General features: G+C 44.2%; 1 protein-coding gene across 2 annotated transcripts; it reads right to left on the reverse strand.

Annotated features, from left to right (window-relative positions):
- Positions 1–6,551: 6,551 nt before the first annotated feature.
- LOC121020774 (stromelysin-1-like) lies at positions 6,552–16,598 on the reverse strand. Of its 2 annotated transcripts, none has more exons than XM_040460784.1 (10): positions 16,495–16,598; positions 15,624–15,869; positions 15,384–15,532; positions 15,148–15,273; positions 13,528–13,692; positions 13,194–13,341; positions 11,506–11,639; positions 8,769–8,925; positions 7,938–8,041; positions 6,552–6,652 (listed from the first exon to the last, which is right to left on the reverse strand). In XM_040460784.1, exons 1-10 carry the CDS (start codon positions 16,596–16,598, stop codon positions 6,552–6,554), a joined length of 1,434 nt encoding a protein of 477 aa, XP_040316718.1. The 2 variants fall into 2 exon arrangements, with proteins under 2 accessions (XP_040316718.1, XP_040316719.1); XM_040460785.1 differs by having other exon boundaries at positions 15,624–15,863; positions 16,489–16,598.

A 16,598-nucleotide genomic window follows, 5' to 3' on the forward strand; every position in this document is an offset into this window, starting at 1 on the left:
AAGGTGGAAGACGGTCCAGGCCACGAGGGATGGTCGGTGTTGTGCAAGTAGAGATGGGGAGAGGGTTGAGAATCCGGGCAGCGTGAGCACAGCATGCAGTTAGACAATTACAAAGGCTGAACAACATCTCCCACGTGGCCTCCTCCCATCCCATATGCCACTCTCCGGCTGACGCCCTTTATTTTGCTCTCTCTACACATGGCACATGAAGAATCCAGATGGCACAGCAACTGAGGGAATGTGGCCTGTGAGTCGGAGAAGAAGATTCCAAGATGAATATGTAAGAAGAAGGTGGTGGGGCGCCTGGGTGTCTCAGTGGGTTAAGTGTGACACTCTTGATTTCAGCTCAGGTCATGATCTCACCGGAACAGTCCCCGTGTCGGGCTCTGCGTTGACAGCGGCCAGCCTGCTTGGGATTCTCTCTCTCTCCCTCTCTCCTTGCCCCTCCCTTGCTCATGCACTCTCTCTCAATAAATAAATAAATAAATAAATAAACAAAGTTAAAAAAAAAAAAAAGAAGTTTGCGCTGTTACCTGAACCAGGGAAGGCGGAAGAAGTAACAAGCCTGGGAAGGACACATGTGTTAAGGGAACAGCAGAACCATAGGAGTCAAGTCTCTCCTGTCTCCAAGAATCTAGAGGGTTCATACATGGCACAAAGGGCCATGAGCCCAACACCTATCTGCCAGTTCTGAGGGTGAGTCAGAATCTTGTTTTGTCTCAGGGCTAACTGTCCTCCCCTGTTTTGATCTGCTGAGGTCTACACAATCAGGAACACCCTGTGCGTTTAGTGCAGCTATCTCAGAGAACCACAATCTCGATGAACTTGTGTGCCTTTAAAAGCAAAGACGTTAACTAGCACATGATGGAGACAAAGCTAAACTAGTGTGGGTTGACTTGAGGTCTCCGATCTAGCCTCAAGAAGAGCAAGATGTTTGACCCACAGAGGTCTGGAGTAGGATCTCGGTGAGACTGTTGACTAGTTGTGGATCACGGGAAAGTCTATCCCCCAGAGCCTGATTCCTGCAATAGTTAGACATTACTGTTTACTATCGTTTTTATGAAGCCTGAATGGATTGCACAAATAAAGCACCTTATATGGGGCCTGTAGATTGAAAGTCCACTTTTTCCTTACCCCTCAACCAAAAAAAGGCATCCATTAGCCTGGAAGCATAAGAGAAAACAGCTTCAGCAGATTTGTCTTTGCCAAAACCTCCCCGAGATTGTGCCCACTTTCCACTTTCTCACTTCATATCATTCTCAGTGGAAAACGTCAATGTTGTCATCTCTACATCAAGTGTGCTCTCACTTGCTCGCTGGCTGCGGCACGATGAGTTTGGGACTGAGCACCCCCACCTTCGCAGGTCTGAGCCAGCCCCGGGTGTGGGGTCCTCTCTCCTTCCCACAGTGGTGGATGTAGCGTGGCCCATGAGGCACAGTTCACAGATGGTATGGACAGAGATAACAGATGGAGGAAAGATAAGGCCAGTGGCTTTTGGGCCCCACGAGAGAATCCGGCCTGAAGGATACAGCTGTTATTCTGAGCGTGGAGCCCAAACAGTAGGGGACACAACTCTTACACCACAACTGGAGATGGCCCTAAGACCTACCAATCCGTCTACACTCGAACCATCCCGGGACACCGCAGCCACACTGCATGGAGTAAGCGGCACAAAACAGAGGCACGGATGACGGGAGTGGTGCTGACGTCTGGGAAAGACAACTGGGGAAGTTGGAGGGAGAAAAACTTTATACTCAATCAATATGCTTTCTTCCTTTGGACTTTGGTCCATTGTACTTCCAGTTCAGAGTCTAATGTGAAATACTTGAAGAAAAAATGTAAATGTTACATTTTTTTGAACGAAACAATCCCCTGTGGTGATGATTTGTGGTTGATTACTAAGTATTTCCGACTCCCCTCAGGCACATGACAGGATGTTATGTGTGGATCCATGGCACTCAATGAGGCAAAGTGAACTTCCTTTGGCCAATGAAATGCAGACAGAAGGATGTTGGCTATATCCGCACAGAGTTGGGAGTCGGTGAGACACAGCAACAACCTTTCCTTCTGCACAGCAACAGACAAAGCTCGAGGGGGTGGCCATTCCATCTGCTGGGTCTGGAAGGGGGCAACTTGGAGTAGAAATCCCAACAGGACACTATGGTGGGCTTTTAGCTTTAACCCACAGAAAGTTGGGAGCTGTTCGTGAATACAGCATAGCCTGGTCTAGCCTGGGTGACACTCATGCCACGGACTTTGGTCCCTTACCACCCTCTCCTCCCTGCAGCTCTCCGAGCATGCCCACCTGTTCCCATGACTTCACAGACACCCCCATCTCCCGCAGCATCATCTGCTCTGTGTTGGGCTCCACACTCCTTCATCAAAAGGCCCATTGATGCCTTTACTTGATTATCTCACAGGAATTTCTAACTTTGGAAAATGAGATCGTTCTTCCTCACTTTTAACTATCTCTGACAAAACTGCTCCCCTCCCAGTGCCCCTCAACTACCCTGGAGTCACTGCTACTCCCGGTACTCATGCTGGGAAACCAGCGGTTGCTGTGAACACCTTCTTTGCCCTGAGGGATAGCCTGTTGCTGAATCAGATGATGTTAAGACACAGCTCATGCCCATCACATGTCCCAGTCCCCCATCACCTCCTTTAATGTGTTGTCCAACTTGCAAAATGACTTCCTTCCAATTCTCTCCAGCTAGGGAACTCACTCAGCATACACACTGGCTTGTGTCGGTTTTTTGCTTAAAAACTCCTTCAGCAAATCCATAATGCACTTAAAATACAATACAGCTCTTTAATATGTCAGACGTGACTGGATCCTTCCTACCTGCCTGATACCTTCTTACTCCACAGCCACTTTCCAACACACTACTCAGGCGCCCACCTTCTTTCAATTCCAGGAGCGTGGCAAGATTCTTTCACCTCTGAGCCTTGACATTATTGTGCATTTTCTCTTCCTAGAATGCTGGATCTCCTTCCACCCACTGGCCTGGCCAACAGAATTTATGCATTTTTTTTCTTTGTTCTTGTCCCAGAGGGACATTTTTGAACAACTGGGCTTTAGCTGGTAGCTCCCTCCCACCCCTAACATTACTCTCCCTTATCATTCTGTCATTTCTTTAATAATATTTTTACTATTTATAATTATATATTAATTTGTGTTCATGTTCTTTGATTTCTTACTCCCACCAGGCAGAACTCAAAGAGGTTGGGTCAAATGTGTTTTCCTCACTGTCCTACATGTTGTACTCAAGAAAGTGCCTGTCATGTAGGTGAATCAATAAAAGAATGACCAAGTCTCTGTAGGGTAACTGGAAAGGTGTGACACATATAACTGAGTGATGATAAACCCACTTCAGCAAAACCATACAATTGGCAGGTCTACAGGAGCTATTTATCGCTCAGGAGCTGCCAGCTACAAAATGGTAATGAGAGAATATTTTAATGAAAGAATGAGAAGGAAATGAGATATTTGGTCTCCAGGGCAATCAGGGAGCACCACTGAAATAACACTTGAGTTCAAAAATGGTGGCTGGAGCTGGAGGAGCCAAGATGGAGGAACAAGCATGGAAGTTTTTGTGTGTCTTCCATCCATGAAATACAGCCAGACCAACACTAAACTATCTTGCACACCCAGAAAACTGATCTGATGATTAACACAACAATCTGCACAACCTGAACCACAGAATTCAGCAGGTACATGGTGCGGAGAGGTGAACTGGGGGAGAGAGAAGCCACAGAGGGCTGGAAACTGTTTCTGCTTGTGGAGAGAGGACGGAGATGGGGTTGGGGTGAGAGTTTGGGAAAATCACCACCCCCCCCCCTCAAAAGCAGCCACAGAGAAAGTGGAAAAGTGGGAACAGCCACAGGGACTGAACTAAAAAGGGAGAAAGGAGAAAGGAGAGGGTTTAAATTCCATTCAGACTATAAACAGGGGGAGCATAGAGTCTGCAACTCCACAGCTGATACCTGGAAGTGCTCTGGTGGGAAGGGCGAAGGCTGGTGCCAGATGTGTGTTGTGATTTTCCATAATCCCTGAGGTGCTGCTGCAACAGGATCGTGCAAATGTTCCTGGGGGTGCCTGGCTCCAGCCACTGCTCAGTGAGACCCTCTGGCAGAGGATCTGAGCTGGTCAAAGCCGCAGTCCCTCAGAAGCGAGGGGGCGGGAAACACAGCTGCATCTGAGATAAAACTCAGGAGGGAGGTGCCGCCTGGCAGCCTGAAGGCTTGGTCACGGACAGTGTAAAAGCGAGGAGTGAACGGAAGCCGGAGACAAAGGACCGGTGCCGGATTGCTGGTCGTGGAGAACAGAGTTCCGATACTAGAGACTGGGTAGCTGGGTGACGCCATTTTCACCACTCCCGCACATGCGCATATGCACCTACAGGCATTGCAACAATCCACCCCTGTAAACTAAGCAGCGCCATCTAGTGGAGAACGGAGCAGTTACACTAAGCCCCGCCTGACTGGGCCAACGTCTCTCTTTAGGAACATGAGTCTCTCCAGCCTGCTTAGTTTACGGACTATAAAGCACTTCGCAGTCTGACTTCTAGGGGAAACAGATGTAATTCCAACTGTATTTCAGTCTTTTCCTTACTCCATCTATTCAGTTTTCTTTTTTCTCCTTTTTTTCTTTTCTTATTTTTGAATACAGAAAGAGAAAAAGGTTATTTCTATTTCCAACTTTTATTTAAAATATTTTTCTTTAATTTTTTTCTACTATATTTTTTACTTTTTTGTCAATTTTTCAAATTGTATTTTACTTCCATCATTTCGTTTTATTCTATTTCCTTGTATTCATTTTTTCAAAATTTCAAACATTTTCCTTCTCTACCCCTCTTTTTCTCTAATCTATCAAGGTCCTTTCAACACCTAGACCAAAACAAACCTAGGATCTAGCATCATTTGTTTGGTGTGTGTGTGTGTGTGTGTGTGTTGTTTTAATTTTTTAATTTTAATTTTTTTACCTTATTAATTCCTTTTCTTCCTTTAAAATGACAAAATGAAGGAATTCACCCCAAAAGAAAGAGCAGGAAGAAATGACAGCCAGGGACTTAATCAACACAGATACAAGCAAGATGTCTGAACCAGAAATCAGAATTACAATAATCAGAATACTAGCTGGCATTGAAAATGAATTAGAATCCCTTTCTGTGGAGATCAAAGAAGTAAAAGCTAGTCAGGATGAAATAGAAAATGCTATAACTGAGCTGCAATCTCCAATGGATGCCATGGTGGCAAGGACAGATGAGGCAGAACTATGAATCAGTGATATAGAGGACAAACTTATGGAGAATGCTGAAGAAGAAAAAAAGAGGGAGACTAAGGAAAAGAGCATGATTTAAGAATTAGAGAAATCAGTGACTCATTAAAAAGGAACAACATCAGAATCATAGGGGTCCCGGAAGATGAAGAGAGAGAAAAAGACGTAGAAGGGTTATGTGAGCAAATCATAACAGAAAACTTTCCTAACCTGGGAAAAGACACACACATCAAAAGCCAGGAAGCACAGAGGACTCTCATTAGATTCAACAAAAACCAACCATCAACAAGGCATATCATAGTCAAATTCACCAAATACTCAGACAAGGAAAGAATCATGAAAGCAGCAAGGGAAAAAAGTCTTTAACCTACAAGGGAAGACAGATCAGGTTCACAGCAGACCTATCCACACAAACATGGCAGGTAAGAAAGGAGGGGCAGGATATATTCAATGTGCTGAATCAGAAAAATATGCAGCCAATGATTCCTTATCCAGTAAGGCTGTCATTCAAAATAGAAGGAGAGATAAAAAGTTTCCCAGACAAACAAAACTTAAAGGAGTCCGTGACCACTAAATGGGCCCTCAAGAAATTTTAAGGGGGACTCTCTGAGGAGAGAACAGTAAAAAAAAAATGGTGGCTGGATTCCATACTAGTTTTGTTTCCATGCGTGTGAGTGATAACATGCAGTAGATGATTTGCTAGGTTCTTAAGCTCCAATATTCTAGAATTCTATTTTCCAACATTGTTCAGACCCAGTCCTACTGGACAACTACGGACTAAGCTCTTTCTTCCTTAGATGTGTAAGGAATGTTTACCATATCTGGGAGGTAAAAATAAAGATCCTGTTGGTGGAGAGAATGGGAGAGGGCACATGACCGCCATATGCCACATCCCTGGAGTGTGTGTTTCCATTACACCTACCAGCAGAACAGCTGTTAAGTGCTCAGTCCACGCTGTGGTCCTTATATTAAAAATGAATTATTCTAGAAAGAAGGAACAGGTCAAAAATAGAAATCTTTATTAAGTAGCAAATAAAACACCCACGGAAATACGTTCTCTGACTAGTGCACATGGATGTATCCAACTTCTAGTCAATGTAATCCAACAGCAAGTGAAGTGGCCCAGATAAATGCTCCATGACACGTGAAAGTGCCTGCAAGGCTCCTCTTCTTTGGCCACTGCACACACAGGAAAAATTCATCCCTCTGACTTAAAATAAAATAGGTGAATAATTATTAGATTCATTTAAAATGAATCTCTTTCACTTCTCACTTAACAATATAACCAGTTGTTACTCTTCAATACATGTGTCACCATCTTGGCATTCGGGTCAAACTCAAACTGTAACGGTCCTCTGAAGAAATAGAAAAATCCTGTAAGTATAGATGAGGAAAATGATGAGACATTCTTCAAATGAATCAATTTTGTAACATGCAAAGCTCAGAATGAGAGGAAACTAATAATGAACGGCATTTATTCTGTTGTTACTCTGCGCCAGCCACTGTGCTGAGTGCTTACACGCTTTATGTCTTCTCTCTCAACTAAAAAAGTGTGAGATGTCATGAATGGGGGTAAAAATGAGAACTAGGGAGATTTTGCAATTTCTGCAAGGTAACATCTCTAATGAAAGGTGGAGAGAGAACTCTATCTCTTCTGACTTCAAAGCCAGGGCTCTAAAACACTGGATTGTACTGCCTCCATACTGACAATATTCTATGGTATTTTAAATACCCCACTTCCCCCTCTAGGTCCTAAAGCGCAGGTTGGGAGGTAACTGGACCAAGGAGAATCAGGCCAACAACACAAAGCACTGGAGGTCATTTCCTACTCTGTATGCACAGAGGTCAAGATACCTTAGCAATAAGATCACACGCCTCATGACTGTCGAGCCCCAGCATCTCCCTCCAAAATGCCTTCAGAACAAGCACACATGTCACCGAGACCAGGAATTGAATTTTGTGTATTTTGAGCATAAGGGAAGACTGCTACTTATTTACAAATGAATTACTCAATGTAGGCAACTACAGACTTCAACACGAGGCCACACAAGGCCCCCTGGGATGGGACGGGAGGGAGGAGAATGGCTGCCTGCCATCAGTAATCTGGCTCAAACTTGCTTGTGTTTTTTTATTTATTTATTTATTTATTTATTTATTTATTTTTAACATTTATTTATTTTTGAGACAGAGAGAGACAGAGCGTGAACTCTATCTGTATGGCAGTATGGAGGGGGAGAGGCAGAGAGAGAGGGAGACGCAGAATCGGAAACAGGCTCTAGGCTCCGAGCCATCATCAGCCCAGAGCCCGACGCGGGGCTCGAACTCACGGACCGCGAGATCGTGACCTGAGCCCAAGTCGGACGCTTAACCGACCGAGCCACCCAGGCGCCCCTTGCTTGTGTTTTTTTTACCAAATAGTGACCTGAGGAATACTGACTACGGTGTGAGGAAGCACCCTTTCATTTTATGTGCAGGTATGAAACAGAGACTTGGAAAGTATCCAGGAAAAATAAATGTAAGCTAAAAGTTAAAATTTTCAAAAACTTAGAGAATAAAGGGTATAAGACTGAATGATTTGAAGATTGACTCTCCACATCATTTTGATTCCATAAAATGCCCCATAGTGTCCCCACTGGCGATGAAGTGGGTGCCTTCTTACCAAATTCCTGAAATACAGCATCAACCTTCGGCCCAACTCTTGGAAAGTCGTCAGCTATTTGTCCGGGGAAGCCTTGCTCCATGGACTGGCTATTTTCATCAAATCTGTACCAAGTGAAAGAAGTACAGCTCAACATTGTGCAGAGGCCCCATTACATACGACAGTATGATATCAACATCGAGCAGAGGCCCCATTGCATACGACAGTAGGAAATAATGTTACTGCTCCAGTGTGGAATCCCAGATAATTCTCAGGTAGGGTAAAGAAGTGGTAAGCATTTTCAGGACTACAAAAATGTGTGACTTTCCTAGACCGTAAGCTTAGCACACAAACCAATGTTTACTCCAGAGGCAAGGATATCATGCTATTCCATCGGAGCTCCATTTGTATGTCTGAGGTCAAGTTTCTGAGCCTCAACACAGAGCCCAAGTGCCTTTCTGCCACAAATGCATGAGGACTGCATACACATAAGATGCGAAGTGAATTAATCATTTGGCTAAAAACAAACTCTGGTTATTTATCACACTTGCCCTGTAGATCATGTCTCCACAGCCTTATACTCCTGGGCTTCCTATGGTGGCTTGCTGTCTGGACCTCAGGTGGCCTCTCGTGATGTCTTCTGCTGTCTGGATATATGACCCGGGGACCAGCCATTCTGAGAGCCCTGTATTATATCTGAGAAGTGGGGTAACTCTAAGTCGTCTTCTTCATAATCAGGAAGTTGGAGGTTAGACCGAGTTAGAGGGTGGGACTGGAGGGAGGATATCTGTAAAGAAAGAACCTAACGTCCCTAATCAGGCTCCATACAGAGTCATTCCAACCGCGTCTTGCCGCCAGTATTTGTCCTCTACAAAGAAGTACGTTTTCTTTTCCTCATCAGAAACAGCGGCATCTATTTTTCCCAAGGCTGGAGGAAAACCCGGGGTGTGGATGTCTTTTGGATAACCTGCTTGTACCTCAGTTCCTCTGATGGCCCAGAAGTGATTTCCTTTTGCAAAAAGGAAGCCAAGAAATTTTAGTGAAGCCTTGTGGTTTTAGAGAAGCTATTAGCACATTGTTGTGGGAAACAGGAAATCCTGGTTTTAGTTCCAGCCACTAACCCAACGCCCAGGTGATAGTATTTAGCAAACATTCCCTGAATGAGCGAATGAATGAATGAGTAGTTAACTCTGGTCTCTGTCCTTTCTGGGTCTTATATTTATTATCTATAAATAATACAGTTGATTGCAGTTTGTAATTACAGTGACTGGTCCTGGTCATCTCTTACAGTTGCTGGTGACTCCTTGGTCTGAGTTTCTACCTAGGAACCCTCTTGTAACTGCACATCACAAAGTCAGGTACTTATTGGATACTTTTCTTGGGTCCCGCGTGGTCACTAGTCCAGACTGTGCTTCTTAGGAGTAGCCTAGGAAGCCACCCAAATGTGAGTGAATCAGGACACTGAATGCTCATCAGTCTCTCTGCTTTTACTTCATCACACCCCCTGCCATGCCCCGAATCCCTCCCTAACGTTACTGCCAGGGTAACTGACCTAAAACACCAGTCTGTCCTGTGTCTGTCTTGCGTCACCCGAATGACCTGCACCTGTCTGGGCATCTCCAGATGTTCTCTTGCTTTTGTGTAGACTGTCCCTCCTCCTTGAAGGCCTTTCCACTCTACACACTCGGTCCTTTTCCACACAACAAAGTTCTCCTTCAGCACTCGTCCTGACCTTCATCCCGTCCCAGGGTCTTTGCTGAGCCCTGGATGCGGGGCCAGCGCTGTCCCCCACGGCACCTGCGAGCTCCCTCAATCCCAGCTCTTATCTTTCCTAACGCGCTCGATTTCAGCCCTGCTGCCCTCTCCGGAGTAGGAGCCTCTTTCGGGTTTGAACTACACTAAGGAGTACCCTGACTGGCACATCGCAAGGATAAATAAATGTCACATAAATTCCCGGGTGAAAGCAACGCCTCAGAGTTAGAGAACATTTACAGTAGCCAATGCAACTTCAGGTGATTTCATTTCCTCCTCATAAAAGTGAGATTGTCAGAAATACCTGACTTTTAAAAATCCCCACACAGTTTGATGTTTACAAAGACTCCCAAACAACTCTGAAGCAAGGGGAAACATCAAAAATGGAAAAAATTTTTTAAAAACTTAAAAATGAACACAATGAAACTGCTACACATCAAAACTTGCAGGAATGGAACAAAAGTTGAGAAGAAAGGGATATTTTTAGGCATAAATGTTTATACCAGAAAAGAAGAAAGGGCTGGGAGTACCAAACTGAAGTTATAAAAAACAGTAACAGCACACATTCAAAAATGGCAAAAACGTGGGCAATAGTGATGTGGACAGAAAATCAAAATGCAGTAGAGGGGATGGCAAAGCTGAGAGTCCCTTGAGATGCCGAATGAAATTGTTAAGTATCCAGTAATCCGATGAGATGGGCGAAGAGAGAGGCACAAAGACCCAAGAGCAGGAAGGGGAAAGGGAACAGAACTTCAGCGATAAGTGAAATAACAAAATAATGCTCAGAAAGCTTCATCCCAGTCGATTTGAAAATGGACGGAATGGACACATTCCTAGAAAGATACGTTAGCAACGCTGACTCCAGAAGTAAAAGAACTCAAAGAGCATATTCACAGTGGAAGAGACTGAACCAGCAGGTGTAAAATCTGAGAAAGGGCCAGAGAGTCCTGGCCGCCTGTTACTGTCAACACGCTGACACGGTGTTCTCCACTCCGGTTCCAGCATGCGGCCATCGTCTCCGGCTCGTCCTCCTTGGCTTGTCCTCCCTGGCTCATTCTCCTCCAGCTGTACCCTGGCTATTCTCAGCCTTTGCTTTGCCACGCAAGTTAGGGAACCGATTTGTCAAGTTCCATGAAAACTATTTTGGCATTTGAATGGAAAATGTCTTGTATTTATAGATAAGTTGACATTTTTACTACACGGTCTCTATGTTTCCTACATTACATTATTACTCTTTCCCTGTTCATGAACGTGGGGTAGCTTCTATTATTTAGGTATCATTGAATTTTTTTTTTTAAGCAGGCTTCATGCCTGGTGCATAGAGCCCAACGTGGGGCTTGAACTCATGACCCTGAGATCAAGACCTGAGCTGAGGGGCACCCGGGTGGCTCAGTCAGTTAAGCATCTGACTTTGGCTCAGGTTATGATCTCACAATTTGTGAGTTTGAGCCCCACGTCGGGCTCTGTGCTGACAGCTCGGAGCCTGGAGCCTACTTCGGATTCTGTGTCTCCCTCTCTCTCTCTGACCCTCCCCCACTCACACTCTGTCTGTCTCTCTCACAAATAAATAAACATTAAAAAAATTTAAAAAAAGTTGTTTTAACAAAAAGACTTGACCTGAGATCAAGAATTTGGATGCTCAGCCAGGTGCCCCAGTGTCATTGAATAATGGAAAGTAAAACTTAGAATGTTCTTATACACATCTTGTCTAAGTATTGGCACGAGGTCTTTGCAGTAATAAATCATATAAAATTTAACATAATGGAGAAAATTCACGTCAGTGAAATTTTGGCAAGAGAACTTTTTCAACAACTTAAAATTCTTATATCTTATTTGCCTTTAAACACAAAGACGGTATCCTTGTTATTAACTTCATAGGCAGCATCCAAGCCTGATGGGAGAGAGGGCCAAAATGTAGAAATCAAATGAAATTCAGGTTCAAGGTTCCAGCGAGATCTAGGCCAAAAATATCTGGAAAACATAAAAATTAATTACAATTGTTTTTCTCCTTTCAGTGTATATATAAAAGAACATATTCTCTCTCTTTCCATCAATGACAACTCAGAAGTCTGTACTGGGCCGTCTTCTTTCCTATGATCCGAGGTGATGAAATCCATGGTAATATAACTACTTAGCTCAGTGCCCATCGAAGGGAAGGAGAATTCTGCTCTACCTTCGGGTAGAATTAAATTTATGTGAGGCAGATTAACCAGAGAAAAAAAAACCCGAAGTTGTATTACGTGCATGTGGAGGCCCAATAATGAAATTGGGACCCAGAGAAGTGAGTGACGTAGGGAATTGTCGTAGTTTCGAGACAAAGAAACCATAAATCTGTGAGGCATTGACCGAGAAAGGAGAACTGAACTGTGGGATCTTTAATTAGTAGGGAATCCTCAACGGACTTTGGGCTGGGGGAGCACATCAGTGAAAAGTAACAAGGGTTGTTTACCCAGCCTTCTTGGCTCTAAACGTCCCATCTCTGGGGATGAAGATGTGTCTTTACCGCTTGGTACAGAGACGGCACCTTTCCCCTGGAGATTTATTTCCTGCACAGGCTGTCTCTTAAGTAACTTTTATTTAATCGATAAGCTACACCGCTCTAGAAGTCCATAAAATGGTATGTATATTATGCCCTCATTAGTATTTTTTTAAAAAGTAAGAAAAAACATACCCATTTATGTTTGTATGTGAATAGAATAGCTTTGTAAAGAGACGAAGGAAGCTGTTAGCAGTGGTTGAACCTACGGGGAGAATAGGGACTACCTAGGTCAGAGACGGGAGAGAGATTTCGCTTTTCCTTCTGTGTCTTTTGGTGCTATGTTAACATTGTGCCAGAAACATATATCACTTTTTCTCAAATTAATCAATTTATTTTTTTTTTAATTTTTTTTTTCGACGTTTATTTATTTTTGGGACAGAGAGAGACAGAGCATGAACGGGGGAGGGGCAGAGAGAGAGGGAGACACAGAATCGGAAACAGGCTCCAGACTCTGAGCCGTCAGCCCAGAGCCCGACGCGGGGCTCGAACTCACGGACCGCGAGATCGTGACCTGGCTGAAGTCGGACGCTTAACCGACTGCGCCACCCAGGCGCCCCTCAAATTAATCAATTTAAATAGTAGTATTTGTTCGCACAGGTCAAGGTACGGCTCGACTTCCAGAAGTAGAAGTTACCTGGTTTATGATAGTTAAATACACCAATCAATCATTCAGTTGTTCGCCTTACACACTGCATGTCCTGGGCCCGTTATAGGCCCCCAGGATCAAAGAGCGAACAACACAGAGAGAACCCCATGCCTTCACCTGGCTTACATTCTAGTGACCCAGAATCATCCTTCGTACGTCTGCAAAAAAAATGATCCAGGCTACTTTAAGGAGATGATAAAATGCAACAAGAGCCAGATCTGAATGATTGTAAAGTGTAGAGGAAATATCTTATTTAAATATTTCTGGCAAGTTTCTGTTTTCCTTTCGAAGCATTGTACATTAAAAGAATAGATAGGGAAATAGAATCTTCTGGTCTGACCTGTCTTTAAAGAACAGGATTTCTCCCCTCAGAGAGCTGACGGCATCGAAGGACAAAGCAGGATCGCACGTGGCTGGTGTCCCAGGTTCTGGAGGCACAGATTCCGTGGGCCCCGCGGGGCCATCAGGGGATGACGTAGGGGGAGGTCCTAAAGGAAACAGATGTGGGGGATCGAACATGAGGCGAAATGGGATGCTTCCGTCGATTTCTATGCTTCCCAAACACTCTCTGAGTGCATTGAGACGAATTGCAAATGCTTTGTGCAGCATTTTAAAGCTTTCCCGAAGACCATGGCTGCAAAGCTCCAATGCCTCCTTTTTCCAGCATCACTCACCATACAGGGACTGGATGCCGTTCACATCATCTTGGGCAAGGCGGAAGCGGGTCAGGTCTGTGCGTGGGTTGTAGATGGGATACATCAAAGCTGTGGGGTCGGCCGAGTGATAGAGACCCAGGGAATGGCCGAGTTCATGAGCAGCAACGAGAAATAAGTTGGTTCCTGTTTGAAAAACCATAAATGTTCAGAATCGAAAAGCTGTTTGTTCTGTGAACACATACGTACGAACACATGCCAGTGACTATCCTTGGGACCACGTGGTACTATTCTCCTTATTTGTGGATTCATTCGTTGATTGGCGTATTCCATACTTCATAGAAATTTAATTATTTTTCAAGGTTGACTTGAAGTCAATATAATAAGAGAGGGTTTCACCATATTCCTCCTCCCCAGTTTTCTCTTTAGCCAGGAAAACCTGGTCATTTCGCCTGGACTGACGGTGATAAACATTGTTTCCAAAATAATTTTTTGGAGGTACCAAGACTACATGTCAATACAGATAACTCTTCATTGTCTCTACAAATACAAAGTTAGTTATTGTTCAAATTTAGTAACGTGTGCCAGCTGTAACCTAAGTTCAAATTAATCACAGGGTATTTGCCGTGTTCCTCCACTCTTACACAACAAAACTGGTCATTTCCTGTGAGGATTTAATCTGACTTGTCCTTCCTCTTCTTCAAACATAATCACACAATTTTTGGTGGTTAACAAACGTCTTCTGTAGTCAGTGCCAATGGATAGGTACAATCTCTAGCTTAGAATAGAAATATGTCCAATAACGGCTTTCTGCAGCACAAACACAGCTGGCTTCAGCTTTTCTTTACCTTCTAAAAATTTTTATTGAAATTAATAGTAGAAATTATTTAAGCAAGTCTCCAAGCAATTATGCAGAAAAGAATGGTCGTTCCAATAAAGCAAGATCGTTGCTCACGGCACGTGTGTACCCTCAGCAAAGATGCTCTTTGCATTTGCACCGAACATCATCCCAACCCACCTTGAAAATAACAGTTGTTCAACTGTGTGTTTCCAAACTTCAGAAGCCCCTCGAAAAAAAATGTAGTTAATTTTGGTCATTGTGTTTAAACTTAGTAAAGTCTTTCAGAATTAATTTAGAAAAAGAAAAGGCTCCTAATCTAAAGATAGTTATATGTTTCCTTAAAGAGATGACTTAACAATTTCCTTTATTTTCTGGCATTTTCCTGATCTTTTAAGAGAAAAGGAGGCAAATGGAAAGAAAAGAAGGAACCCCAGGGCACATTTTAGGTTGGAACCAATTCAGTGCAATTCCTTCTACCTTTGTCATTGCTAGTTAAAGGCATGAGAAGCATTTGTTAACATGCTGATCCTAAAAAAGCTCCGTGGGACCCTGAGCTGTGGAAATAAGATTGAATGGTGCCTCCCATATTGTGCTTGTTGGGAGCAAAGAAGCAAACGCAGACATTAGAAAATGTTCATCAATGATGACCGAAACACCAGTGCTTCTGGTTGTTAGCACCCAAACCGTCACAAATTTTAGTTATTAGGATGTCACATTTACTGCTCATGCTGAATGATCTAACTATTCTTGGATAGCGTTAGACGTTGTGCCTGAAACCATCCAGGGAACCTGGTGCCCACCTGATTTATCCTCCCTCCACAGCTCGTCATCATCAAAGTGAACATCTCCATCTAAACCAGGGCCAGGTGGATAGGCATGAGCCAAAACGTTTCCTGATCCATCAAAAGGGATAAAGTCTCCACATTCTGGCAGAGGGAAAAAAAATAATGGTAATACAAGTGTTTAGAATTTCTTTATGCCCTTTTCCAGTAAGCGCCGGACAAATGATCCATGTAATTTTTTTTTTTTTTTTTACCTCTAACTGCAAAAAAGATCATTATGTCAGCCTCTCCTTCGTAAATCTTGGAGAAAGTAAGTGGTGTCACCTCCTCCCAGGCTTTCGGAGCCTTCTCAAAGGCAGAGTCAACAGCCTCTCTCGGCAAATCCAGTGTATAATTCACAATCCTTTAAGAAAAAAATTGAAGAGATCATTTTCTCCTGCGGTGGTACTTGGTAAAATCGCAGTGCGATGTGAACACCTCTTTGGACCCGTTACCTGTAGGTGAGGTGCGTTTTCCTCCACTTCGGCAGGCCAGGGAAGGTGGTGAACTGGCCCACGTCGGGAACGCCGCACCGGGGCCTGCGTATCATCACCAGAGTGTCAGCGTCCAGCTTCCCCGTCACCTCCAGCCCGAGGCACTTCTGCATTTCTCGGATTTTCTTAACGACAGGTCCGCTGTGCCTTCTTCTGATGCACTGTTTCACATCCTTGGCGAGGTCGTAGTAGTTCTCCAGGCATTGCCAGTGGGATGTTAAACAACAAAAACTTCACTGAGGAATTGAAAAGATCAAACTGGCTTTATTGAACAGGTCGTGAGTTAGTCAGCAACCCATCCAGGGAGTGTAAAGGACGTCTGTCCACCTAGAGCAAAGGAACGGTGTTAAAGGCAGGAAGGGGGCAGAAATATACAGTTACTCCACTCCTGGTTCAAGACTTAACGGGGATAAAATCTTTTGCCTAAACATGATGAGTAACGATGTGAACAGTATTACCTGAAATTATTGGAAAGTCACAATGAGCATGTTCCTCGGCCCTAATTATTTCCACCAAAGAAATTCTAAAGCCAGAGAAGTTTCGAGCACTTCCCATTTGTCCCTCCCCTTAGCGCCAAAGCAGCCGCCGGTGTGTTCCTACAACCTCGAGGAGCTCAGACTTCTAGTCCCTGTTCCCTTCCTGCACCTCTCTTTCCTCTCTGCTCAAGCGTAGGGACACCCACCTCTAGCACTCGAGGTGCCCGATGCTACCTTAGTCCAACACAGTGACTGACAATCAAACCAGCCTAGTTTGTGTTGCAAGACCAAGCAGGCAGCTTCCTTTTCCCTGGGGGACTGGCCAGCGGCTGCAGTGGCCGCCATCACGATGTACCTGGACAAGATCCGTGCTCGGGTCCTTTTCCCTCACTGCTCCATTCAGTGGATAAGCAGAGCAGACTGGCAGACAAAACAGCACAAGGACTGCAGGATGCTTCAT

This window comes from Herpailurus yagouaroundi, unplaced genomic scaffold, assembly GCF_014898765.1.
Source record: "Herpailurus yagouaroundi ecotype Mexico unplaced genomic scaffold, PumYag 251, whole genome shotgun sequence".
Taxonomy (NCBI): Eukaryota; Metazoa; Chordata; class Mammalia; order Carnivora; family Felidae; genus Herpailurus; species Herpailurus yagouaroundi.